This window comes from Ursus arctos, unplaced genomic scaffold (assembly GCF_023065955.2).
Source record: "Ursus arctos isolate Adak ecotype North America unplaced genomic scaffold, UrsArc2.0 scaffold_21, whole genome shotgun sequence".
Classification (NCBI taxonomy): Eukaryota; Metazoa; Chordata; class Mammalia; order Carnivora; family Ursidae; genus Ursus; species Ursus arctos.
In genome coordinates, this window is record NW_026622886.1 from 10,458,168 (window position 1) to 10,484,042 (window position 25,875).

At 45.1% G+C, this 25,875-nt stretch overlaps 1 protein-coding gene across 2 annotated transcripts in view; it reads right to left on the minus strand.

Annotated features, from left to right (window-relative positions):
* CUNH12orf75 (chromosome unknown C12orf75 homolog) overlaps window positions 1–25,540 on the minus strand; it is a 36,034-nt gene extending 10,494 nt beyond the window's left edge. Inside the window, exons 1-2 of one of the 2 annotated variants that reach the window (XM_026499758.4) lie at window positions 25,154–25,293; window positions 12,335–12,359 (exon numbers count right to left, since the gene is read on the minus strand). In XM_026499758.4, coding sequence (XP_026355543.1) covers window positions 12,335–12,359; window positions 25,154–25,199 — 71 coding nt within the window. In that variant the 5' untranslated portion in view covers window positions 25,200–25,293. Of the gene's footprint in view, window positions 1–12,334; window positions 12,360–25,153 lie in introns of both variants that reach the window. The other variant, XM_057316440.1, reaches the window with a different exon arrangement.
* Window positions 25,541–25,875: the final 335 nt, after the last annotated feature.

Below are 25,875 nucleotides of genomic sequence, written 5' to 3' on the forward strand. Positions count from 1 at the left end.
TAGTTAATGTATTTTCTCTTCTCTGTCTGGACACTAACCGATACATTACTTGGTAGCAAGAATGGGGTTTATCTCCCACCTCCGGGATTGAAGACGTCTTACCGAAGCATCTAACGTACTTGTCATTTGCTGTTCGTCAGGTCAAGGTACTGGACCAGTCCGATGGGCTGAGGGATATCAGTAAGGTCAAGATATTGCAGAACAGAGGACGAGCGGGAGCAGGGGGAGTCTATGGAACAGAGGTAAGACGGGGACGTGGACTGTCGGCCACACCAGGTAAAAGCAACCTGCTTCTGTAATCCTTGCAAACTGGTTCAGAGAGAAAGTACCTGCCAGACCAAAGGTTCCCAGCAGAAGCTGGAGGCTATGTTGATTATTTTCAATGAAGACACCACACCTTGAATAGCAGCTGAAATCACCCCTTCATGAAGTATACAATAATCAAAGTCACTTTCTGAAATAAACCTGCCTTCGGCACGGGCCACAGAGGAAAGTCGAATGGGGATGTGAGAAGTATCGTGTGCTTTCATTCTTTCAAGTCTTCGGGGCTGACACTCATTTCTGCAACTCCCCCTAGAGATGCTGTATCCCTTTTTACTTATTATTCTGGTAGGGAAGGAAAATTCCATGGACTTCTACTTGGCCCTTTGTACCATGACAGCTGTTACTTCACAGGTCAAGGGGCCAATGGGTGGCTTCTGCCAGTTGCCAAACATGTCTCCTCCGATTAGGAATTCAAGAACTGAGGAATAACCAGAGCATGGGTCTCCAGACGACTGGGCACAGTATTATTTGAACAGTAGCCAAATTTCCTGACTATCATAAGCTCACCCGTAGACTGGTGGGCCACAGTGGCATTTTGGGTCCTCAGATAATAACATCAGTTCAGAGTCAGTATCTAGAAAGGACTAAAAGGTTCAGGTCCTTCCTTTTGTTCTGGACACAACTGCTCCAGTAAATGGACACGAGTCCCTCTGAGGACGATGTGGAGAAATATCTACCATACCTTCAGGAGGCAATGTTGAAAGTTCCCTCAAGCAACATGGCCTCAATCACTGGGAGTCTGACTTGGGTCTGGAAACTAGGTTCAGGGGCTATGCCCTTCCACTGTGGTGACTCAAGTTAGGTTTCTGGTTACAAACCAAAAGTTTTCTTCTTATAAAAATAGAGAGAGGGAGAAAATGAACCTTTAGAAGGCTGTCCTTCAGGGACGCCTGGGTGGCTCAGTCAGTTAAGGGTCTGCCTTCAGCTCAGGTCATGATCTCAGGGTCCTGGAGTCAAGCCCCAGGTTGGGCTCTCTGCTCAGTGGGGAACCTGCTTCTCCCTCTCCCCTTCCCTTCTGCTCATGCTCTCTCTCTCTCTCTCTCTCTCTCTCTCAAATAAGTAAATAAAATCTTAAAAAAAAAAAAGTAGAAGGTTGTCCTTCTAATTTATCCCTAGGGAGACCGTAGTCAACCAGCCATCATCAAAGTTCCTTCCAGGATGAGCCCTTTTGCCCCTTCATCCCAACTCTGTCCATGACAGCAAGTGTGCCCATCTTGTCTCGGGTGGTTAAGTTCTACTGCTTAGTAGAAATGTGATCCTGTCCCCTGGGATCCCGTTACGCCCAGTGAGATAAAGAGCCCATCTCAGCAGCAGTGTCTCCTCTGTCAGCCCCCTTACAGAGGACCACCACCTTAGAGCTCATCGGGGACACCCTCTCACTATGCGTTCCTCAAATTTCTCAAAGCCTTAGTGGACAGGGTATCCTCTGCGGTGGGGAGCAGGACATCCTTGAGAAATTGACACCAACATTCTCTTCTCCTTAAGCCTTTGGACTCCTTCCTCTCCGGCATCGCACGAAAGTTCTAGCCTACTCCACCCCCGTTTAGAGTGTAAGCTCACTGCATCTGAGTTTCACCAACCAGGGTAATTAACCTCTTAGAGTCCCTTCCATGCACCTAAATGATTAAATCCAGAACTTCTGTTAAATACAATACTATCAATAAATTCAGTCTAACTCAGTCTATATACTCCTTCCTCTTTGGCCTCCCACCCTTGGAATCCCATTTCCACACACATGCCTTTGGTTTCTGGTAATAAAAACTACAAAATCCTGCAATTATTTTGCAATATAAGCTCATTGCTTTCAGGTCAGACTGCATGTGTCTGTCCCTTGGGAGCACATGGAGCTCTGACTCTATCTGTGTATCCACAGGCAGGAAGTGGTGGCTGGAGTAGGTCTGGAGTACAAACGTTACCTAACAAGGCCACCTCCCCAGGTGAGGGGACCCAACTCCACGCCGCCCCACCTGTGGCCCACCCCTCTCCCAAAGGCACTCCTGGGAAAACTGGAAGTTTCTGGCTGGCAAAGATGGGGAAAGTAAGTCAGCTTCGTTTCATCGCAATTCTAACTTAGGCCAGTCTAGTGCCCTCACGAGAGGAGTGAGAACCAGAAGAGGCCACACCAGCCATCTCTAGCCAAGCCAGCAACTGAAAAGCTATGAAGTGCTCCCTATAGTGTGGAACTGAGTCTAAAACAACTAACAGAAAAAAGTCCTTTCATTTGACACAGTTTCAATGCCCCAATGCAACGAGACAAGAAAGTCACGGCCCCCTTCGGCCCCCGTTTCCCCAACTCAGTGAAGAGTAATGGGAGGGAAGGAAGAGTGTGAAGAGGATTTTTTTTATTCAGTGGTGTAAGCAAACACCTATTTGAATACATTTAAGGGTCTAGAAAGGCCAAGATTTAAATATAGTTTCGTTTACTGGCTCCAGTTATAATTTCAAGTTCTCAATGATCAGTCACATGGGCCTCATTCTCACTGATGGGGGAGGCACAGGAGAGAGAACAGAAAGGGATCAGAGGGAAGGGGCTAGAACTAGGAGCTGGGGTTCAGGGTGCATTTCGCAGTTGTGCCCAGGACCAGTCTTAGAAGGAAGACTTAACTTCTGTCACGCCGAGAGCAAAGGAGCAAAGCAGTGCTAAGAGACTGGAATTAATTTTAACAAGTACGCGCTCCAGTCTCCGGTTACGTGTGAGCTGCTCTCTACAGAGCACCCTCGCGGATGCACTTGTTTTCTCCAGAGCGAGCAGGGCTGAAGGTCTGCAGGTAAGTGGCTTTCTCTGGTCCCGAGACAGTGTTTTATTTCTGATCATACACAGCTCATGAAAATGTGTGGAAAGTGATATCATCATTGACAAAACAAAATGTTAACAATGAAATCATCTTAACCATAAACTCACATCCCATCTTAGGAGGAAAAAACCTTTGAAGCCACAAGAAACATTCTAACCAACACGTGGAACATGTACGAACAATTCTGCACCGGGTTTAAGAAACACAGTGGGCATTTCATTCAAATAGGGCCTCCTTTTGTTGGCAAAGATTGAGCTTCTTTCATCAAAGACTAAGATGTTCGCAGGGAAAGCGTGCGTCAAGGGGAAAGCTGCCCCCTGAGACTCACGATAATTTCCTCGAGTAAGAGGACATGCTCACAGGCTCTGACTCAGGATCTTGGCCACGGCATCAAAAACGTTTGCTGAGACAAGTGTGGCTGAGGATGGACCACAAGTCAACAGACCTCTCCCCCTTTGGAGATGGGTGAAAAGATAAGTGCTCCGTGGATCCTTTAAAATGACACACCCTTGCGGAGTGGCAGACTGTTCGGTGATGTCTATCTCACCAAAATGGACCCAACCCATGGCCCTCCCACAGGCATGTCAGAAAAAGAAGAAAAAGAAAACCAACCGACCAACAGCAACCACCACAGCTCAGCTTACGGTCGGATGACTTCAGGTTTCACAACTGCTCTCTTCTACCTCAGCATTTCCGTCACAGACTGCTAGCCCACTTCCGGGGGGCTCATCAGCCCCAGCATGGCGCTCTCCCGACCCTTCTCAGATGGAATGTCTACACTGGTCCAGAGTCTCCAGGGAACGGCACAGCCATCTGCTTCACACCAGCTATGTAGACCTTTGCTGAATGAACCAGAGAGGCTGAATTTCTCTCTACACATAAATAAGCTCTGACTTTTTTACAGTCAAGCTTCCAGAAAATGAGCTGCCTCAAAACCAGCTACGTGTCTGTGGTGGCTCTTCGGGGCAGGCTGGCTCCCTTCTGCCTCTCCGTTCTGCACGAATAGAGTTGTGAATGCCTGTTTAAAGCCAAATATCCAAACAGAACACTTCAACCTTTTCGATTATTCTACTGTGATTTTCATCTTATCGATTAACTATCACTTTAATGAAGAGAAACCTTATTTAGAGTTACTCTATCAAATACAAGCCACTACTTTTTCTTCCTCAGTAATACCTGGTACTCAAAATATTTTTGTCACTGTATTTGCTTGGTCTCTGGGTTGTATAAAATAGCTATCCCAAGGGACCAAAAAAAAGAAAGGTTTCAAAGGTAAAATAATGGAACCGTGGCACGGATACGTTCTGTGCGCTTTCAAGAACAAATACACATGATAAATATTGGCCAGCAGCCGGCCGCTCCGATTAATATCTCCTGTTTCAGCCCGGCTACCGCTTGCCTTAAAATTCACCAAGTTCTCATTTCCCCAGCCTTTCAGAGTGAACATAGTTATGTGGCAAAGAGATGATTTATTTTTTACTTGTTTATCAAGAAGAAAGTTCTAAATATAGAACTATTCTTACTAGTGATAATCTAAGAAGTAGAAAAACAGCGTGCACTCTTTTCTTTTCTCATATTTGCAGTGTCACTAAAGAGGCCAAACTTATTTTGATTTGTAAACAAGAAAATTTAATATGGAAACCCCTGGAGACCATGTGCGTAACTCTAATTACCTATTTTTAGCTGCCATTCACAATAATATTTTGGAATAGGCTTATTAATTCACAATGTTTCTTTCCTCGACACTACAGCTCTCCAGATAAAGTATGATCATTTAATTTTCTTTATAATATGTTCTTATGATGGCTCCAGTTTTTTAGGGTGATTTCAAACAATTCTACAACTTAGTTACATATGATTTTGGACAGGATTAATATTTTATCATTGCCTATTTTGGACTCTATGTCATCTCATTCATTTCTCCAAAATTCCAAAATTCCTTTGGACGGTTATCTTTAAATCTCTCTCCTTGTGAGCCCCTTGGCCAATATGGGTCCCTTTCTTTCTTCCAGAATGTATTACTGGAAAATATGAATAACGTTCACTCTTTGTCTGGAAGTAATGAATCAAGAGCCAATGTGCGGTTTCCCTACCCTCCTCCTTCTCTCCTTCTAAGAAGCACACGGCGCTCAGGATTATTTTGACATTGGCTGTAGAAGCATCATTTGCTAAAGACAGGAATGTTCTCCCCACCTGCCCACCTTAAGAAAATTTGCTTTTCCCTCATGGTATCACTTTGCTCAAAATATCCCAGTGTCTCCCAATAGGAGATGAAGCCAGCAGGCTCCCAACCTCTCCACAGAGCTCTTTCAGATGGGGCCTATTTCACCTTCACTCAAACCCTCTCCTCTGGGCATTGGAATCCTGCGACAGGAGCCCCAAATACCCTAAAGATTTTTGGCCCTGACCCAAAGGTTTTCTTTTGAACCATCATTATCTTGGATAATTTTAAATTCCATGAAAATCACCCAATCGACCTTTGCTTCACATTTTGCTGACTTCCTCTATTCCAACAACTTTTATTGCTACGCTAATAACTCACTCCCAGGACTGCTCTGAGGAGCTTAGTTCCTGGAACTACTGCACCTCTGACATTTTACAGTAGACAATCTCACTCCCTAGAGGGGGGGGGGGAATCATCCTTCCGCTCTTCCTCCTCCCCTCCATCCTAAGAAGCCTCCAGTGCAGCCAAACTCTCCGCTCTCCCCATTCTTCAGCCCCTTACGGTCTCCCCCTCCCTAGCACGTCCCTTGCAGCCAAGCATTTTGGCAACACCTGCTGGTCACCACCCATCTCTCTCTGTCCCGGGATGAACATGCCCATCTGTTTTCTCTCTTCCTGTTCCTACTGCACTGGCCCTGCCTAAGGAGAATCCGACCATGCGTTGATGGGCCAAGAATGGGACTGTGTACTTCCTAACTTCAGCTATGCACTGGTTCTTCTACTGTCATAGTCATGACAGAGCCTCTGCCAAGTCTTTTCAACGACACTTAAAACATCTAACAATCCTAGCTACTATTTAAGGGCAGCAGGAAAGCATAATGCCAAGTATTATCCCGGGGTACTAAATATACTGTACCAATAACCATCACAACCCTTGAGCAGTTACTTAACCTCTCTGTGCCCCATATCCTCCTTTGTAAAATGAAACAGCATTACTGTCTCCATCAGATCGTCATGGGCACAGAATGAGATAATGCAGAGTGCTGGAAATCATGATAGGGCATGCAGTCCTCAATAGAGCGGAGCTCTCATAACAGAGTAATGATGATAGGGATGAAGATGGTTGCCCTGTACACTTATTATTATCCCCATTTTATGGCCAAGATTACTGGGGACAGAATATCACACAGCTGGTAAATGGTGGCAGGAAATTCAAATGCAGGGCTCCCTGCTACCAAAACGCATGCTTTTCCAATGCTGCTTCCCGCCAGTCTCCGCAACCTGCGGCTACTCCGCAGAGGAGTAAGCCCATCAGATACCCTCAGGTCTGGAACGAGGACTAGCGAGGGCTCAGCTGACAGGTGCCCTGGGCATGAGAAATCCGTAAAGGATCCCAAGGACACTCAAGATGAAAGACTCATAATTTCATCTTACTTAAAAGGCGGCGCTTCGATGTGTTTTGTTCACTCATTCTGAGACAGTCTTCTCTAGAGTCACTACCTTTCATAACAGTAAAATTGCTTTGTCAAGAAAGCAATCTTCATGAAATGTCACAAGTTTTAAGTGAAAGACGCTTTTGAATTATCTTGTTTAAACTGAGTGGCTATGATCTTTTATTTTCAACGGCAAACATTAAATTAGTGCCAACTTGTTTCATACTGTTCTTACTAAAACGTGTTTGTAATATTTCTATACGTATTGCTTAACTGACCTACTGCAGAACATACTTCGTTTCTGCCTGCCCACTTTTAAGGGCCTTCCACGTGGGTAACAGCTTCCGCATCTGTCTTCAGCCACTCTCCCAGATTTTGACCACATGGCCAGGCGCCGAGAACGATGCTGATTGGCCCCAGTGTCTGGCACGTGACCCAGGCCTGGCCAATGAGAAGCCCACGTTCCCCTGGCTCGCTGGTTGTCAGAGGGAGGCACGTGACCTCATGCTGTAGCAGGGAGAGCCCTAGGACTTTTGATCACGCTACTGGGAAAGAAAAGCTCTTTTTCCACAGGAATTATGAAGCTGATAGGAGACAAGAGATGACCATCTCCATCGCCACTTGGGGAAAGCATCCTAAAAATGGAGCCCAAAACAAGAAAGCAGAAATGAGTTTCTTCCTGTCATCTGATCACCTGGATCCCAGCCGTGACTGGGGCCAAACCCCTGGAGCTTTTCCACTACACATGCCAATAAATTCCTTTCTTGTTTGTTTGTTTGCTTAGGCCAGTTTAAGCTGGACTTCTGCCATTTCCAACCAAAAATATCCCAATGCAAACTGTTTGTGCCAAATAGCTGAGATAATTCACTGAAATAAAATAAAAGCATAGTTGATTTTTCCAGGTTTGTGAAAGCAGCCAGATGTCATCACATGGAATTCACGTCTATTTTATTCTGCATGTTACAGCACTGTGATTTCATTTTGAAGAGACAGAGGGAGAGAGAATAAGAAAGAGTCACTCGCTGATGGCATGAGTCTGTGTTATGGTGAATAAATTTCTATACAAGCATTCTTCAGAGATAACGCAGGCTAGGGTCCAGACCACAGCCATAAAATCAATATCACGATAAAGCGAGTCACATACATTTTGTGGTTTCCCGGTGCATATAAAAATTATGTTTACACTGCACTGTAGTTTATTAAGTGTACAATAACATTATAGCTACAAAAACAATGTATCTACCTGAATTTAAAAATACATTATTGCTAAAAAATGCAAAACAATCATCTGAACTTTCAGCAAGTCGTAATCACTGGTCACAGATCACCATAACAAACCTAACATTGAAAAGGTTTGAAATTATTGTGAGAATTACCCAAACGTGACACAGACACAAAGAGAGCAAATGCTGTTGGAAAAAATGGCTCCAACAGACTTGCCTGACACAGGGCTGACATAAAGCTTCAATCTGTAAAAAATGCATTATCCGCAAAGGGCAATAAAGCAAGACACAATAAAAAGGGAGTTGTGCCTGTGTATCTTCACCCCTGCTTCCCTCCTCATCTCAAGTCTCTAAGGTTAACCTTGTAAGTTGTTGAGCCTTCCCGCCTATTCTGGAATTTATTTCCATCACAGTTCCCCCTCCTCACAGATGACCCTCTCCCCAAGCCACCCCCGGCGCGTCTCACTCCGCTGATTCCTACCCTGGAGTCCACGGGTGTGTAAAAAATAAACAGAAAAAGCAAAACCAACTTCCACAGGCAAAATCATCCATGCACACAACTGGGCAGAAACAGAAGAAATGAAGAAATGGAAGAAAAGCGTGTAAAATGTTAATGGTGGCTGTCTCTGGTGGTATTGATAAGGGCTGATGTTTTCTTTTTAAAAAAAAAAAATTTCCCAATTTTCTAGGTATCCCTTTTCTAACAGAAATATATTTTTAAAAGTGCTTTCTCTTTCTTCTTTGTAACTTTTTTAAAGCTTCTACGTACATTCCAGTTAGTTGACATACGGTGTAAAGGGAGTTTCAGGTGCACAATACGGTGATTCAGCACTTCCGCACATCACCGTCTGCAACCTGCCAACACCCTGCCCTCCCTACTGCCAAACACCGTGAGATGAGAGGCCGCGCACCACTTCCCCGCTCCTCGCCCACTTCCACTTTCGCTCAATTACTACTCACACCCCCCGATGGAAACTACAGTCCCCCAGGTGCCGGTGTGGGCATCGCACCACGCCAGGTGGCTTCTCTTCCCCCTTTAGCCCGGCTGACCTCTTTGGATTATCAGCCATCCCTTCCCTCGGCTCAGGTTTGAAACCGCAGCATGATCCTCAGATTTTCCTCTCCTTTTCTTCCCCGGTCCATCATTCAACAAATCTTCATCATATTCCAAGAGTACTTTGAACGCTTCGGCTCTTCTCTGCCCCAGTGCTACTGTCTGAGCTCTGCCCCTCTGGTGGCCTCACGGCCTTCCCTTCCTGTGCCTCCACCCTTCCCCCACCTCGCACGCCTCACTGAGCACCCTAAAGCTCAAACATAATCATTGCGTCCCCCCACCTTAAAATTCCCAATGGCTCTTGAATGTGTACAATATCGAGTGGAATTACTGGCCTGGCACCAAATGCCCTTCACAAGCCAGCTCCAGCCCGGTGGCCTCACCCTTTGTCTCTGCATGCCCCACGGGCTCCAGAACCAACCACCAGGCTCCTTGCAGGAGAGCTGAGGCTCTCTTACAGCCATGACCTCTTGTCATGCTCTTTCCTCTGCTCTGGGCTGCTATTCTTCCCTTCTCTGCACGAACTCTTATTCATCCCTCAAGACCCAAACCAGCATTAAATTCTAACTATCTCAATAATTAGCACTTATTACACTGCATTTTGGTCCCCAGTAGGCACTAACCTACTTAAGGGCAGAAGTGTCATTTTATCTGTTATTATATCCTGGCTTCTTGCCTCTAGAAAATCGGCAAAGAAATAGGAAAGAGGAGAGACAGAGTAAAAATCACAAACCTTCCCTAGAGAATGGATTTTGTGTTATATTAAGAGGGTAACTACAGTATTTCTCTCTTCTAAAAATAACCATATCCCACCCCCCCTCCACAAAAGACTTATGTGGCCTGTATAATTTGGTGGCTGCCCCTATGTGAAGTTGTGTACTTCTCAGCACCCATTATGTGATTTTGGCCACTTCTTTTGGTTTGGGATCAGTCTCTCTAGATTAAAAAAGAAAATTTTAGATCTTTATAATAAAAAGTTTAAATTGTCTAAATTTCTTAGCTCCCTGTTCATTCATAGTCAAGACCTGTAAATCTATACCTTCATCTTAAAAAAAAGCCAAAGAACATGTTTGAATACACCTTTTGTGCAAGGAAAAAATAATTCTATTATACTCTTTTTAACCTTTTCTAGTTTACTACATTTATTTCTAAAAGGGTCAACTATTAAATAAAATTATATCCTCCTAGGACATACAATGAGGTATACAGAGTCACAGAAAATTTAAATCTAGAGAATTCAGGATTTTGAAAAGCCATTAAGTGGCATCTCACATCGTGGAAGAGTTCATTTTGTTGACAAAGGCATCACTAAATTTTATTAGAAATGTCCATGCTTCTGAAAGAAAGAAGTCAAGACATCAATCTCTCCTTGAATAGATATAATGGGATTCATTTAGCAACTGTTCATTAAACACCACATTCAAAACATGATACTAATTAACTGGGAGACATTCAGATGAGTACGACATTTCACTTCCCCCGCTGCCCAAGAGGGACAAGCAGATAAATAACTACGATATAGCCCCATATGATGTGTCATAAGAAAGGTGGAAAATGCTCTAAAAGTTCAGAAGAAAAAGACATTCTATCCAATGGAGAGATCCAAGAAATTCATCTTGCAAAGAAGACAGAAGCCCTGAAGAATAGCTAGCTTTATTTATTTATTTATTGCAAAAGGAATTGAGAAAAAGGCCATTCCAGGCAGAGGGAATAGCAAAAATGGAGGCCGAACATGGGAGGTCAGTCTGGGCCCCTGCGAGAGGTCTCGGAGTGCGGGACGTCAGCTCCCTTCTCAGCCTTGGCCTTGCTCACCCCAACTGCAGTGCCCCTTCCACCTCACGCAGAGTCCGTCAAAGAAAGGCTGCAAACATAAATGGCCTTCCTGTTCCCAAAGGGTTCTGGGCTCAGTCCAGAGGGTGATGGAGAATAATTGCATGTTTTTGAGCAGAGGTCCTACATGGGCAAGGGGGTGCTTAAGGAAATGAATCTGGCAACAAGGTATAGAAAGGGAAGGAGGAGGCTCACAGAGAGACCTAGATATTGCAGTGAAAGACACGAGGTAAGGCTGAACTGGTTGTTGCTACTTGCTTCGGTAATAAACTCAAGTACTGCAACCAGGAGTTTGAAACCATGTATATTGCTTCTTGGGGACCTAAAGTCCCATAGAAAATACATATTTAACTCCTGAAAAACCTTACAATTCCATTCTCATCTTCTCTGAATTCCTCTTTAAAATAACAATAATAATAATAAAATCTGACTCTATTTTTGATGTTTGACCACTGACAGCTTTCAAGTCCAACCGCTCCCCCTTCTGCCTCACATCAGTGTAAGCTGATAAGAAAGCCAGGGGATTCCTTCCTTTGTGCTGGTGGGGATGATAAAACCATGCAAACCTCTCCCCAAGCACAGGATCCCTCCACCAGCCCCACTCCCAACCACAATAAAAACCAAAGCCACTTCCAGCTCCCCTTCCTTCACTCAAGATGAATGGGCCAGTAGGGTGCCTACCCTGCTCCCCCAGAAATCCTCATTATATGTGAGTAAGAAATCTTCATGCCCTCCTTGGGGTGTGTGTGTGTGTGTGTGTGTGTGTGTGCGTGTGGCACCATCCGTCTTAACATCCAAACCAACGGTGGGTGGGTGGGGCACGGGTCCATCCACTCTCCATGGAGTAACCACAAACACTCTTAAATAGTGAACTACAGCAACGTCCTTACGGTCCTAGATGAGGTGTGGAAAGATGCAGAGAAGGGGCATGATGGAAATACTGGAAGGGCTCCTGAGCTCCAGAAACATCTCCTTGGGAGACAGCTGCCCCTTGATTAAACGTCCTGTGGTGTAAATACCAAGTCAATACTGACTACATTGAATGGTCATACACATTCACTTAGATATCTAATCATCAGCTTTAAAACAATACAATGTGTGTTTGACACATGCTTGCCCCAGCTTCTCCCCACTGGCTCCCTCTAACATAGTCACAGGAGCTATGTGCTGAGCTTAATTAATTCTCCCATATCCCCCTGCTTTCAATTAGAAGAAATCTCAGCACAAGTTGGGAAGGAACTACAATTAAATGTTTCCCGCGCTTGAAGTTCTGAGTTACGGTGCTAGGGCAACTGAAAGGCAGAATAAATAACAACAGAATAAATAATAACACAATGATATTCTTCAAATAGCACTTAGGTTATAAACTAGATGACTGTCTTGGTTTTTGCATAATACAGTGTGTGTTCCCGTATCTTTTCAGGCACACCTGCATCTGTCAGAAGGTCACACTCACGAAAAACAGGGTCTTCCTCCAAAAGAGTTTAGAAAATCATAATATTAACTACTTACACATCTTTAGCTGCTCCTGCAGGGCCTAGGGGGGAAAAAAGGTTTGCATTATTGTGATAGAATTACAACAAAAATGTGAAACCCAATACCCATCTAAAATAATGTTCTAGAAAAGACAAGTTGAAAATACGCCTTTTAAAAAGGTCATTTCAAAAGAAAAAAGAAAAAAGAGAGTAGAAAAATTATTACATTCAAAACTTAAGTTCTGAATTTATTCTGCGCATTTTTAACAATTCCTATAAATTTTAAGGTGTCGGTTCTGGAAGGGATTTCACAGATCACCTAATCCAATCCCTTCATTTTACAGATAAACTAACAATTGGGAAATATTTTCATTTCAAAGTCACATGCCTTCTTAGCTGGTGTCCACATGGCCTTGTTCTAAGTCACACGGTGCACTCGTCACAAAGTAAAGCGAAATTATAAGACAAAATGGGGTGATATCCTCCGTCAATTAGAAGTCTCAAGGACACCAGCCTAGCTCCCAAGGGAGTTACATGCATTTCTTACTCTGCTCCTATTTGCTACTGAATCTCCCCCCATCTCCGCTTCCCACCCACATGCCAAACACAACCCATCTCTTTTGGACCCATTCCTACCACTCATCACTGATTCTCTGCCCCAACATGGCCGGTCTCGTTTCCATACCTCCTCCTCCCACTATCCTCATCTGAGTGACACAGACCTTGGTTCCAGCTTTACTAGGGACATAGCATTAAACATCTTTTAACCTTTAAAACCTCACTTCCCTCCCTTGAGTGAAATGAGGATAATAAGAGGCTCTTTCTCAAAAGTTAACGTACGACAGAGAGAATAAATGGAATGAGCACTGCTAAGAGAGTTATCGAAAATGGAGCTGGGAGGACACTGAGGAGGCCGGGCTCACGCATATCTTCAGTGCCAAATTCTCAGAATTTGTTTGCTAAACTCAGTTGAAAGCCAAGGCATCTACTTCTGTCATAACGGACATAAACGGGCTTTCTCTCTGACCCGAGCACCAGCAGCCCGTGGCACGTAGTTGAATGTAACTGTACTTAAACCGGGACCACACACCTGTGCTTCAAAACGATTTACGTAAGTCTTCTTTTTCCTCTGTAAAAACTCTAACCTCCTTTGTCCGTCCAGAGCGTGTTTTCAACTTCGGTGGAATCCCCTGTCTCCTGGATTGCAATCCCTAAGACCCCAAATAAACGCACGGATGTAAATTTGCAGCTTGGGGGTTTGTCTTTTGTTACTTGACATTACTGTGAAGATTTGGTTTTTTTAAAGATGCATGTCAACACGTAGCACAAAGTCCGGTACATAAAAATAGCTAAGTTGTCATTATTAGCAGTCGATTTAATTAGAAATTAATATCTCAGTTTCCGTATCTACGAGATGGGAATTAAACTAACCTCTGCCCAAGTCACAGAGATGTGAAAATAAAGAAAGAGGTGCTACAAAGTAAGCAAATAAGCCTGCAGGAAACCTTATTGCCCCAAACGGCGAGCACTGCACCCTGGTGATGTCAGTGTAAGATCCGCAGCACTGCAAATTCAAAGCAGCGGGTAAAGATAATCAACACTACGCCTCAAACAATTTCTTGTATGGCTCTGGCCAAACCTTAACTTCGTGACAAACCCTCATTCCTTTCTTTAGGGAAGACTGTCACAGCTTTCATTAAAATCATATAAACTAAAACTATCATGGGGCGCCTGGGTGGCGCCCAGCTGAGCATCCAGCTCTTGGTTTCGGCTCAGGTCATGATCTCGGGGTCCTGGGGTCCAGCCCCCACGTCGGGCTCTGTGCTCAGCGGGGAGTCTGCTTGAGATTCTCTCTCTCCCTCTCCCTCTGCCCCTCCCACTCATGCTGTCTGTCTGTCTCTCTCTCAAATAAATAAATAAGTAAATAACTGCTTTGGAATCTGAGAACACAAAATAAAACAAAGCAAAATCCTAAAATTAAAAAAAAAAAATCTTAACATAAGAACAGAGGAATGTCTTAATAGGAAAACATAAGCAAAGGGTTAGTGCCACCAAAAACCCGCACGGATGAATGTTTTATTCCAGAGTCAAAACAAGCATGAGAATCTGGAAGAAAGTCTAGAAAGGAAGTAATATCCTGATTTTCGTATTTTCAGGTTCATGGAAAAGTACAGAGGATGTGTTGGGGTTTTGTCGGGCACAGGGGATGGGAGAACCAGAGGGGTCAGAAACTCTGAAACTGCAAAGCCTTAGAGAAGCTGGCAGAGATCGTAATGAGGACCGTGAGTCCTCCGCAGACAGATGAAGGGCCATCGAACGCAATCCACAGGGAGAGCGGAGGGGACAGAGGCGGTCCCGCTCCATCTCAGGGAGCACTCCGGGTGGCAGGGAAAGAACAGCAGGGAACAGGAAGGCAAAGTCCTTGCTCAGATTATTCTTCCAAAGGTCACGAATCACTGCTTCGGTTTCTAATACTGGGCGGGTAAAGGCAGCTGAGAAGACAAAACACAGTAATGTGTGTGTAACTAGTTTCAAAACAGCAACATGTTGTCTAATGAGTACTGATTTTAATCAGCCACCAGGAACCCTCCAAACACTTCACCTGATTGCTCCGGGCGCCAGGCACTCTCCGAGCCGCTTCCCTGCCGGGATCACCACCTAGCATCCCAGCGGGGCCGGCGGCAGATGCCTGGTGCTACCTTCCAAAAGGAAGTCAGCACACCATTTCTTCAGTTTGCAAATGTCCCTCATTTAAAGGGTACCGTCTCTTTAATACGTGCAATGGTGGGGGTAGGCAAAGACGTCAGAAACACTACATCCAGTATACACGTGATTGTAATAAGAAGCTCCTTTTTTTTTTAAAGGGAAGAAAATGTGCATCTTAGAAGCAAGGTAGCGTGATATTAATGATAAGCTTATAACCAGGACAGGTAGATAAGACTCCCCAACATACAACTTCTCAGAGTGGGAAAAAAAAGTGTGTAACTGTTGGAAACCCTCGGCAAAACTATCAGAATACGTAGGTATATAAAATGTAAAATATCGGGGCACCTGAGGGGTTCAGTCGGTTAAGCGGCTGCCTTTGGCTGGGGTCGTGATCCCAGGGTCCTGCTCCTCCCTCTCCTCCCCAGCTCCTGCTCTCTCGCTCATTCTATCTCAAATAAATAAATAAAATCTTTAAAAAATAATAATAAAAGGTAAAATATCTCTTTGTTCTACAAAAGTATAAAATCATAAAATTAATAAATAGAAGAAAAATCATTATTACCCTCACTGCAACCTTATAATCACACTTCATCCTATATTGATTGTAATTAACCAGATGGAGATCTCTACTCTAGAGAATGTATGCAAAAAAACACTTTATCTAGAACAACTCAGGTAATGGTAAAATCCCATTTGCTTTAAGTTGTGTGTATGGTCCATGTGACTTATCCTTTGCTAAACAAATATTTATAATGGTATCTAATTCTTTCCAGGCACCTGGGACAGAGCATTGATTCCTGTTAGCACCACTTCATTTCCTGCCAAAATGACACTTTACTGTTTAAACATAGCCTTGATGTACTAATACCACGGCTTAGAAGAAGCTGTGATGGGGGAAAGGTAATAATGCTTCTTGTAGAATGAAAGCACCACAAAGTCCATAAGACTAAAGACTTGATGACTATTTTCCAAAACCGTATAAAGGATGATAATTTTAAGTATCTTCCTAAAAAAGAAAAAGGAGGGAAGGTTTGCTCTCACAACAGTATTATATGCAGTTTCAATGACAAAAAAAGTAATTCTAAATGGTTAGGGGTCTGTAAGGAAGGACATTTCCTTCTGAAAGTGGGAAACAGTTAAACATTGTTGGTTGTTCAAAACATCACTTCACCAAGACTGTGTATACCTTTTACTTCACACACTTCAAGAGATTTTAATATTTTGTTCATGAGTCTTAAAGTCAAAAGTCTCAGTCACTTAAAAAAGCATAGCAAACCCAATGTTTTATTCAAACGTTCGAAACACTTCATCTGATATTGTGGGGTTATAGAAAGATATTTGGACTTTGTCCGCTCTTTCTGGCACGAAACTTCTAAAAACTTTGGAGCCAGTTCCATTCTAATGAAGGGACTCTTCACGGAACCCAAGATAGCTTCAGGATGGGGACTGGTCACCCACCCGAGAAGCCAAGCCTTGTTAGCAGCTCGGAACTTTGGCTCCAACCCCATCCCCAGGGAAGGGAGAGGAGCTGGAGATTGAGTTAATCACCAACAGCCAATGATTCCTTCAATCACACCTATGTAATGAACCTCACGTAAAAAGCCCTGAGCAATGAGGCTCTGAGAGCTTCTGAGTTGGTGACCACATCCACGTGGCAGGAGGGCGGCACACCCCAGCTACATGGGGACAGAGATTCCTATGCTCGGGGCCCTTCCAGACATCACCCTATGTACCTCTCCATCTGGCTGTTCATTTGTGTCCTTTATAATAAACTGGTCAATTGAAACCCATAAGTAAAGTGCCTTCCTGAATTCCGTGCCTTTCTAGCAAATTATCAAATATGAGAAAGGGTGCTGGGGGAACCCCAAACTTGTGGCCAAGTTGGATAGAAGTGGGAGTAATCTGAGGACCCAATACTCACGACTGCTGTCAGAAGTGAGGACATCTTTTTTTTTTTTTAAAAGATTTTATTTATTTATTTGACAGAGATAGAGACAGCCAGCGAGAGAGGGAACACAAGCAGGGGGAGTGGGAGAGGAAGAAGCAGGCTCATAGCAGAGGAGCCTGATGTGGGGCTCGATCCCATAACGCCGGGATCACGCCCTGAGCCGAAGGCAGACGCTTAACCGCTGTGCCACCCAGGCGCCCCAGAAGTGAGGACATTTTGTGCAACCTTGCCCTTAACCCTGTGGCCAGAGACAGACGCCAGGCAGTTAGGGTCAGAAGTGAAGTGCGTTGTATGACCCCCAATGCGTGTCAGAGAATCGGAAAGCTGGATGGCATCAGGAGGGGAGAAAAACCTCTCAGAGAGTCTCGCTGTTTCCTAACATGTTTTATAAACATGCGCTGTCCTAAGAAGTAACTGAGGCTCTAAACAACCTTGAAGTGCCCTCTCACTCACACATCAAGACTGACTCGTACCGCACTTGCTTCAGCAAATAACGATGTGCACGCCAGGCAGAGTTTGTGAGCTGTATTTCCTAACTGTCTAATTACCTCCCGCCCCCGAATAACTACAGGAAAACCTTCTGATTAGTTTCGTAGGGCTGCTGTAACAAATCCCCAAAGACTGGGCGGCTTAAAATGACAAGAAACCAATGCTCTCCGCATTCTGGAAGCCAGAGGCATAAAATCAAGGTGTCCGCGCATCCAAACTGCCCCGCCCCTCTGAGCCCCTGGCGACAGTGAGCATTCGCTCCTTGGCATTCTTTGGCCTGTGGCTGTGTCGTACACACTCTCTGCTCCGCTCATGTCCCCGCATCACCTACTCTCTGTCATAGGGACACTCACCAGTGGACTTAGAGCCCACCCAGATTATCTCAAAATCCTTAATTACGTCTGCAAAGACCCTTTTTCCAAGGAAGATAACATTCACACATTCCAAGGATTAGGACAGGGACATCTTTTTAGAGGCCACCATTCAACCCACTCCACCTTCTTATCCCTGTCCTCTCCCGTCCCTCCAAAACCAGAAATTTTCTTTTGGAAAGAAATGCATAGCAAAATTAAGATTGGGGGGAGAGGGATTAAATATAATGTAACGTCATACATCCCACAAATGCAGGCAACTGTAAAGCCAGCCAGCTGCAAGACACTACACGGGCCCACGAGTTTAAGGTAGGTAGACAGAACATCTTGGTTTCTATAGACAGATGCTCCTTTCCCATCTAATCGTTCGTACAAATTAAGAAGAGTGAGCTGTAATGCCCAGTATGCTTTTCAACATTGTTCAGGTTGGTACATTTACCATTTTGAGTTTCCTCCCACGTGCCAAATTTTAACATAAAGAAAAGACTATCTCTTAAAAGAAAGGCCACATACGTGTCTACATTTGAAAAACTAGCCTCCTGACACCTTTTTTCATCACGGTCCTATTGCACTCTATAGAATTTATGTCATAGACTGGAAATAGTCACAAGTAAATGAATTGCTAAGTTACATATTAAATCGTATTTCTATCTTCCGACTTAGTGGTGACAATTTAAACACACGTGCCAAAAAATAAAATTGTGAACACGAAGAATTTCTAAAAAGCACTAAAGATTTTCAAATCACTCTTCTCTCAGCCTAAATGATCAGAAACATAAATGATTGTGGCTCTTGTGGGAAATAATAAAAACATGCAGGAATGTCTTATTCTTTGTTTTATAAAAGAAAAGAAATGGCCCTCTGAGAACTGTATAAACATCACTGCAGAAAAATAAACAAAATTCTCTTTAATTTTGACAGCTCGTGATGTCTCCTCTGACCCGTAATAGTTCCAAAACTATGTCATAGTCTTAGTTTGGCCAAAAGTAGTAGAACAACAGCTCTTAGTTCATCCAAAACAATGTTATTTTTCAAGAAGCCAATAAAAGAACTAGATTCGTAAGTCATTTTTTTCAATAAAGGAGAAAAAAATTCAGGCCAATGTCTTCTAGAAATATAAAATTCTGTTCATGAATATGGAAGGTCTTGCAGAAAGTCTCTTCGTTTGCAGGTTGTCCTTGCTGAGCACTACACGTTAGGGAACTACAGATTAATAAATAAAGACAGCCACAGAAGGACAGACGTAAGGTAAGGCAGTGACATCGGGCTGCTATATTGTAACTAAAGCCATGTCTATACTGAGCGGTAAGAAGCTTGTGGCAGAACTGAATACCTCACTGAGGCCACCTTCACAACCCCTGCACATGGCCACAAGGTCACTTCCAGGGAGCTGCAGCGCATGAATGTCCTGAGTCCGTCGCACCGGTGGTAAGTGCCTGGACAGAGGTATTTCCACATCTCTCCCGTCATGCACCATCACTTCCAACATGGAACCTCCAAGAGTGTACCGATCACCTGCACCTTCCTACCTTCCCTTTAGAGGTAGTAGAATCTTCTAGTTACCCAGCATTAGTTTGGGTTCATGTTTTTTCTCCTCCCCATGCAGCCCATCCTCAGCCTGGCTGTCCCAGGGGTTTCTGGCATCAATGTCTCCAGGCCCTTCTCACTGCCCTGACTCCAGACAGCCACTGCTGTATGCCCCCTCTCTCCTTCTACACCAATTACAAAAGTCTTTCCCTATATTCGTAATAAATAGCATAGTGGGTACTCACAACATACAAGGCACTGTTCTAAGCACTTTACTTACATTAACTCATTTTATGTTGGAGTCGGTTCTATTCTTACTCCCCCATTTTACAGTTGAGAAAACCAAGGTATAGTTTAAGAGAATTGCCCAAGGTCACGCAGCTGATAAATGACAAAAGCAGGATTCAAACTTGGGCTTTTTGGTACCAGAGCCCACCCTCAACTCTGAGGCTTGGCTTTCCTGCCTGTCTGTCCTCCTCACCCTCCATTCTAACCACTCTTCCTTCTCAAAACCCTATAACCAATGCGAACTACTAAAGCCAGTCAAGCCAGACTTACTGCCCTGAAATGCACGGAGCCCATTTCTGTCCCTATGATTTCACACAGCACTAAGAATGCCCTCCCTTCCATTATCTGCTTATCCAAACATTACCTATTCTTCAGAACCAAATCAAGTGCCACTTCTTGCAAGCAGGCTACCCTGACTACTTGAGGTTTTATTTTATTCTCTCAATCGCAATATCAGTCACACAATTTAGGACTTAATTTTGCATCTTCTTTGTTTCCCCAATATGTTCTTCATTCAACAACAACAACAACAAAATTTCTTTGAGAGCCAAAAATCCCATTGAAAGTTTGGGTCCTAGTCTAGAGGCTGAGGGTACAGCTGGGAACAAGATACAGGAGGCTCTCATGAGGCCTACATTTGGAGGAAGGGAACAGAAGAGGCAATAAATAAATAAACAAAATATCAGCTCTCCAGGAAAGAGAAAACAACAAAAGTCAGTTCAGAATGTTTAAGGAATTGAGGGGCGCCTGGGTGGCTCAGTCATTAAGCGTCTGCCTTGGGCTCAGGGCCTGATCCCAGGGTCCTGGGATCGAGCCCTGCATCAGGCTCCCTGCTCCGCTGGGAAGCCTGCTTCTTCCTCTCCCACTCCCCCTGCTTGCATTCCCTCTCTCGCTGGCTGTCTCTCTCTGTCAAATAAATACATAAATAAACAAATAAGACTGTTTAAGGAATTGAAAGAAGGATGGTGGGGTTGGGGTCGGGGGCAACGGCAGGGAAGTAGGAGTCATAAGTGACCTCTCGGATGCTATCAACAAAATTTTATATTCTTTCCCCGATGCGACCTGGGCTCATGCTAAGCACAAGGGCAACATCTCAGTCCTACCAAACCATTTATAGATGTAAATTAAGGCTGGACCACAGAGCTACATCAAAAGAAGAGAATGCAATTATCTAGCTAATTGAGGATGAAGAGAAAACTAATCTAAACAATTGGACCCAAAAGGATTGCATTAACTCCCCGGGTACACTGACAAAATAGGATAAATAATTATTAAACTCCTCCTCTTCAGACTATTGTTCTAAAAATAGCAGAAGAACCATTACAGAAACATTCGGATAATAAACTGCCACGGAGTTATGATCAGACAGTTGCCAGTTACATACCTTCGGTAGAAAAACTACAGCTAAAAAATTCAATCAGCTCTCATGAGCAGAATACTTCTGAAATAAGTCCTCCACTGCAAAGAATTTCTACAGCCTGCACTGACACAAGTTATTGTAGATATTTGGAACCATCCAAACTTTTTAAGGGATTTTCTGGTTTACCTGAAAAGAGACTGCCTGGCTTACATCGCAGACTTGCTTACCCATCTATATGTATGAGTGTACAAAAGGGAATGGCCCACCTGTTTCGATCATTAGCTCAAATGCAGGGCTGCTCATTTCTCTGCCTACTTACAATGTTCAAGGAAAAACAAGGGGACAGAGAATCTGACGGCTGAGAGAGAGAGCTGGGGCTGGAGAGCAGAGAGAAACAGAGCAAGAGCTCCCTGCCTTATAGAAAATGCAACACTTTTAAAATGGATTATTTAATCCAGATGTTTCTCTACAGTTTAGGGGCTGGACTCCAGACTATGCAGGACGAATATACTGAATCTTCACTTAGTGGAAAATATAAGAAGTCCTACTACAGTTCTAGGTAGGGGAAAATCAAATTCCTGCATGGAGAGAGTGATCTTCCTAAAACATGAAAATGGAGAGCGCTCTCATGCAATCGAAAGGGTTCTCAAGACCCCCATCTGGACCGACAGCTCCACTCCTCCCCAAAGCCTCCAGTGATTAAACTGTATTATTCAACATCTCCTAGGCACTTGGATGTCCCATGTGTCTTCTACCATAGTTTGCTTTGCTATTCTCCAATGGGTTAATCTACCTAGACTATCAGCTTCTCAAGAGCATGAAAGTTTGATTTCGTTCCACCACCCACGGCTGGCTGCCCAAGCCCTGCCTTACAAGTTCCCAGGAAAGTGCAGTGCTCTGCATGGAAAGGCGGACTGGGTGCGTTTAAGCTGACTAAGGGAAGAAATCTTTAGGAGAAATCTTACCAGAATTAGGTAGGGCCTGAGTGGTCTAGGGGCTGATTTCTTATGGCTGTTTGATCATTTTACTGCAGGTCAGTTTCCCCACCAACTGGACATACGGAATCAAATGTACTCCAGCACACTAGTAAAAATCAATTTGTCATATTAACCAATTTCTCTAGACAAAAGCCAAGAAAGGCAGTTGTTCAGACAGCTCCAGGAGAGGACAAACAATTACCTCGTTCTACCTGAACCACTTACGGAGTAGAACAGGGCTCAGAATGGAGATTTCAGGTTTAAGGGTATTATTATAATGTGCTAATGCACCCTTTGGAAGGTGATTTGCCATATTCTTGTAGAAAAATGATCAGGGAAAGCCATTTCACCTTCAACATGGTAATATTCCACTACTCTATGATAATTACAGTTTACACAGTGCTTTCACTCTGTAACTCAGAAATGTGAAACGAAATGCCCATAGCAACGCAACCAGCACAGAGCCAAAGTCAAGCTTGAGCCTCACTCTCCAGGCTCCAAGTTCAGCGCCCTTCCCACCTCCTCTCTGTACTTTGTTATTTATGTATCTATGGCTGGCTGGCTGGGTGGACTGATTGATTGCTGAAAAGCTTAAGGATAACTATTGAATTGTATGATCCTGGGACATTTCAGAAGTCCCATTTTAAGTACCTGGAGGACAGGAACAACATCTTTTTCTTTTTTTAAGATTTTTAATTTATTTATGAAAGAGAGAGAAAGGGGGAGCAGGGGGAGGAGCAGAGGGAGAGGGACAAGCAGACCCCACACTGAGCATGGAGCCCAATGCGGGGCTTAATCCCAGGACCCTGAGATCATGACCTGAGCCAAAACCAAGAGTCAGATGCTTAACCAACTGAGTCACCCAGGCGCCCCGGGACAACATCTATTTAATGCATTTATTTCCCACTTGGGTTCAGGACAACAAGTGCGCAACTTGGTCAACAGCGTGTCTGATGCTGATGTCAAAGTTCACAACCGAAAAATATTCAAATACCTTTGCCCGGTGGTTTAGTTTTCTTCATCTTACACATTTCCTTTCTGAAACTAAAGTCCTATGACCATTGGACCGAAAAACTTCAAAATAACGACGACCAAATCCCAAAGCCAGTCAGCTGGACTCTAGCAAGGACAGGTTTGGGGAATGACTTCTCAGAGACCAGGGCAGATCCATCAAAGAGCTGATGCGATAAGTCCCTACTCGTCATGTTCTCTCCTTAATGTTTTCCAGTCGGCACTATCTTGCATTTCCCTGAACAAAAAGCAATTTTTAGCAAAGAGCAAGCTAGAGGAGACAACAACGTGCTCTTCCGTGAACTGTCCTTCATAAACAAAACCCAGACTACTCGACAAGAAGGCGTGCACTTGGAGTGGTTTTTTCAACACAACTATATCTCCTTTTCTGTAAAAAGGGATGTGCACCTTGAAAAAAAAAGAGGTCAACCAAATATCTGTAAGGACAATCAGATGTTCCCATTTTCTGACATTACCATATCCAAATTACCTTATCATCACTCGGATTTAGCAACGGTGCCCTCCCTCCTATCCCCAAATCTGACAAACAGCTCATTAATAAATAAAAATGTAAATGAACTAACCTAGCTCCACTGAAAGGAAATGTTACAAATCCTTCCTATGATTTCTTTTTTTTTTTAGTGTAGATAACTGTTCTTAGGCTTTTGAAAGAGAGGTTGCACATGCAGTGGACTGCATAAGACCCCAGCGCCTGGTATAGGATGCGGCCTGGATGCTGTTCCAGGTTTCCATGCAGAGCTTTCTGGCCACTCTCAGAATCTCGTTTGCCCTTGTTGGCATAAGACGCCAACTAGGATAACTAACCCGTCTCACTGTTATATGAACGGCAGAGATTTGTTCTCTGGTGGGAGGAGAGTTTCATTCAAGATGGTAAAGGTTATCTGTAAGAGATCAACTTTTCGGTGAATCATTACCTGGGTTCATTCACAGCTCTAGGACTAGAATCCCACATTTTAGTGTCTTCTCGGGGAAAACAGAATATTCCATGTGTGGTTACGGACAAAGAGGAAACACAAACTTGGCCAATTCATAGAGCGGATTTCCACACCTGATCCCACTAAGTAAACATCAAAATAAACTTTAAAATATTAAACGAATAAGGCTTGAATCTTAAGCTCCATCTTCCACTGATGTCTGGGTTAAGGGAAGTGACAGGCCCAAGGTCACGAAGTTATTGAGAGGGCATCCACGCCAGTCTGCTAGGAAATACTGCAGCATCAGATTGCTGCTTGCATTTGCTGGTGAGGATAGGATGTGGCATCTGATTGATCGCAATTGGAGGAGATAGGAGTGCTTTATCCAAAAGGATACTAGAAGAGGCCCCCAGATACTACTCAAAACAGATTCAGATTCTTAAATCGGGAGACACTAGCTGGGTTAAAAGGAAAGGGTGAGTTTTGGAATAATTCACTTGACACAAAGCCTGGCTGACGGGGAAAATCTAGGAGATCTCTCCTGCCAATCAACAAAACGAAGTGTGTAAAAGAAGTTTCAATATATTTTTCTAATGAAAAATATATGAACAGATCACTGCTCTGTCACACTTATCTAAAACATCCTTAACACTGCAGCTTCTCGAAGAAATCCTACGAGCAGCCCAGCCGCTCTCAGGCATCAGTACAGACTCAGATGAATTTTCAGAGCCCGGCTAGCAGTTTTCCCAACCCCACTCGCACCACCACCACCACCACCAAAAAAGTACTGAATTGCACTGCCGCACTTTCCTGTTGCAGCGTCAGGGTTGCGAGGGGCTGGCGGTGAGGTCTGCGGGGCAAGCGTGGGAGGGGAAGGAGCGGATGCGGACCGCGGCCAGGAATCCTCTCCCCTCGAAAGGCACCGGGCTACCCGCTGCAGGGGAGCCCCACCGCGCGTCCTCCCCGCGCACCCTCCGCAGGATCGCCCCGCAGGCTCCACTCGTCCGGGTGCGACCGCCCCCGCGCGGGGGAAATGCCCCGCTTCGCGTCCCTCCAAAAGCGGGAGGTCTGGCCCTCCCCCCCACCCCGTCCCGAAAATGGGGAGGGGAGAGGGGGTTGCGCGCCCTCCCTCCCCCCGGTCCCCGCTGCGCCCCGCCGCCTCTTCCCCGGCCTCTCCCGCAACGGCGGCCCGCCCGGCAGACCTCCCCGCCGCCCCCGAGTCCCCGGCCCGCGCCCCCACTCACCTCGGCCGGCGCCCGCGCTGGTGGCGGTGGAGTTCCCGCAGCCCATCGCGCCGCTGGCCCGGGAAGCAGCGCTCGGGAGCTGGCGGCCGCCGGTCCTGGGGGCGGAGATGGAGGCGGAGGGCGGCGCGCCCCGAACCGGAGGCCGGCGGGGGGCGCGCGGGGCCGGGTGGGCGCGCGGGACCTCCCCCTCCCGCCACAGAGGGGTGCGGGCCAGGGCGCGGGCTGGGGCGGAAACCGCCCGGCACCCCTCTCCCTAGCAGCGGTCGGGGTCCCCGCCGGACCCACCCGTCACCTCGGCAACCGCGGCGACGCCCAATCCCCGGCCTCCTTCGGACTCTCCGGCCGGGCATTGGTCGTCGTGAAGAGGGGGCGGGAGTTTAAAGTGGGTTTGGGGGCGAGGGCGAGGCTGGGGGCGTGGCCGGCGCGGGCCGGGGGTAAGGCGGCTGGGCCGGGGATGCCCACCTACTCACCTCCACGCCCTCTTTGCCTTTTCTTCCCCTCCCTGCTTCAGGATGTGGGCAGGAGGGGAAGTGGCAGACACACCTATTTTGCATACAGTGGGCGCCCAATAAATGTTACTGAATGATATTCAGGTCTGAAGACAACACCGAAATCCATTTCTTCTTTAACAGAAAACGAATGCAGCTCTGTTCCCCAATACACTTGGACTAGGAAAGAGCATAAAGTCTTCCCCAGGTCGGTCCCATTAGCCTCCTCCCCTT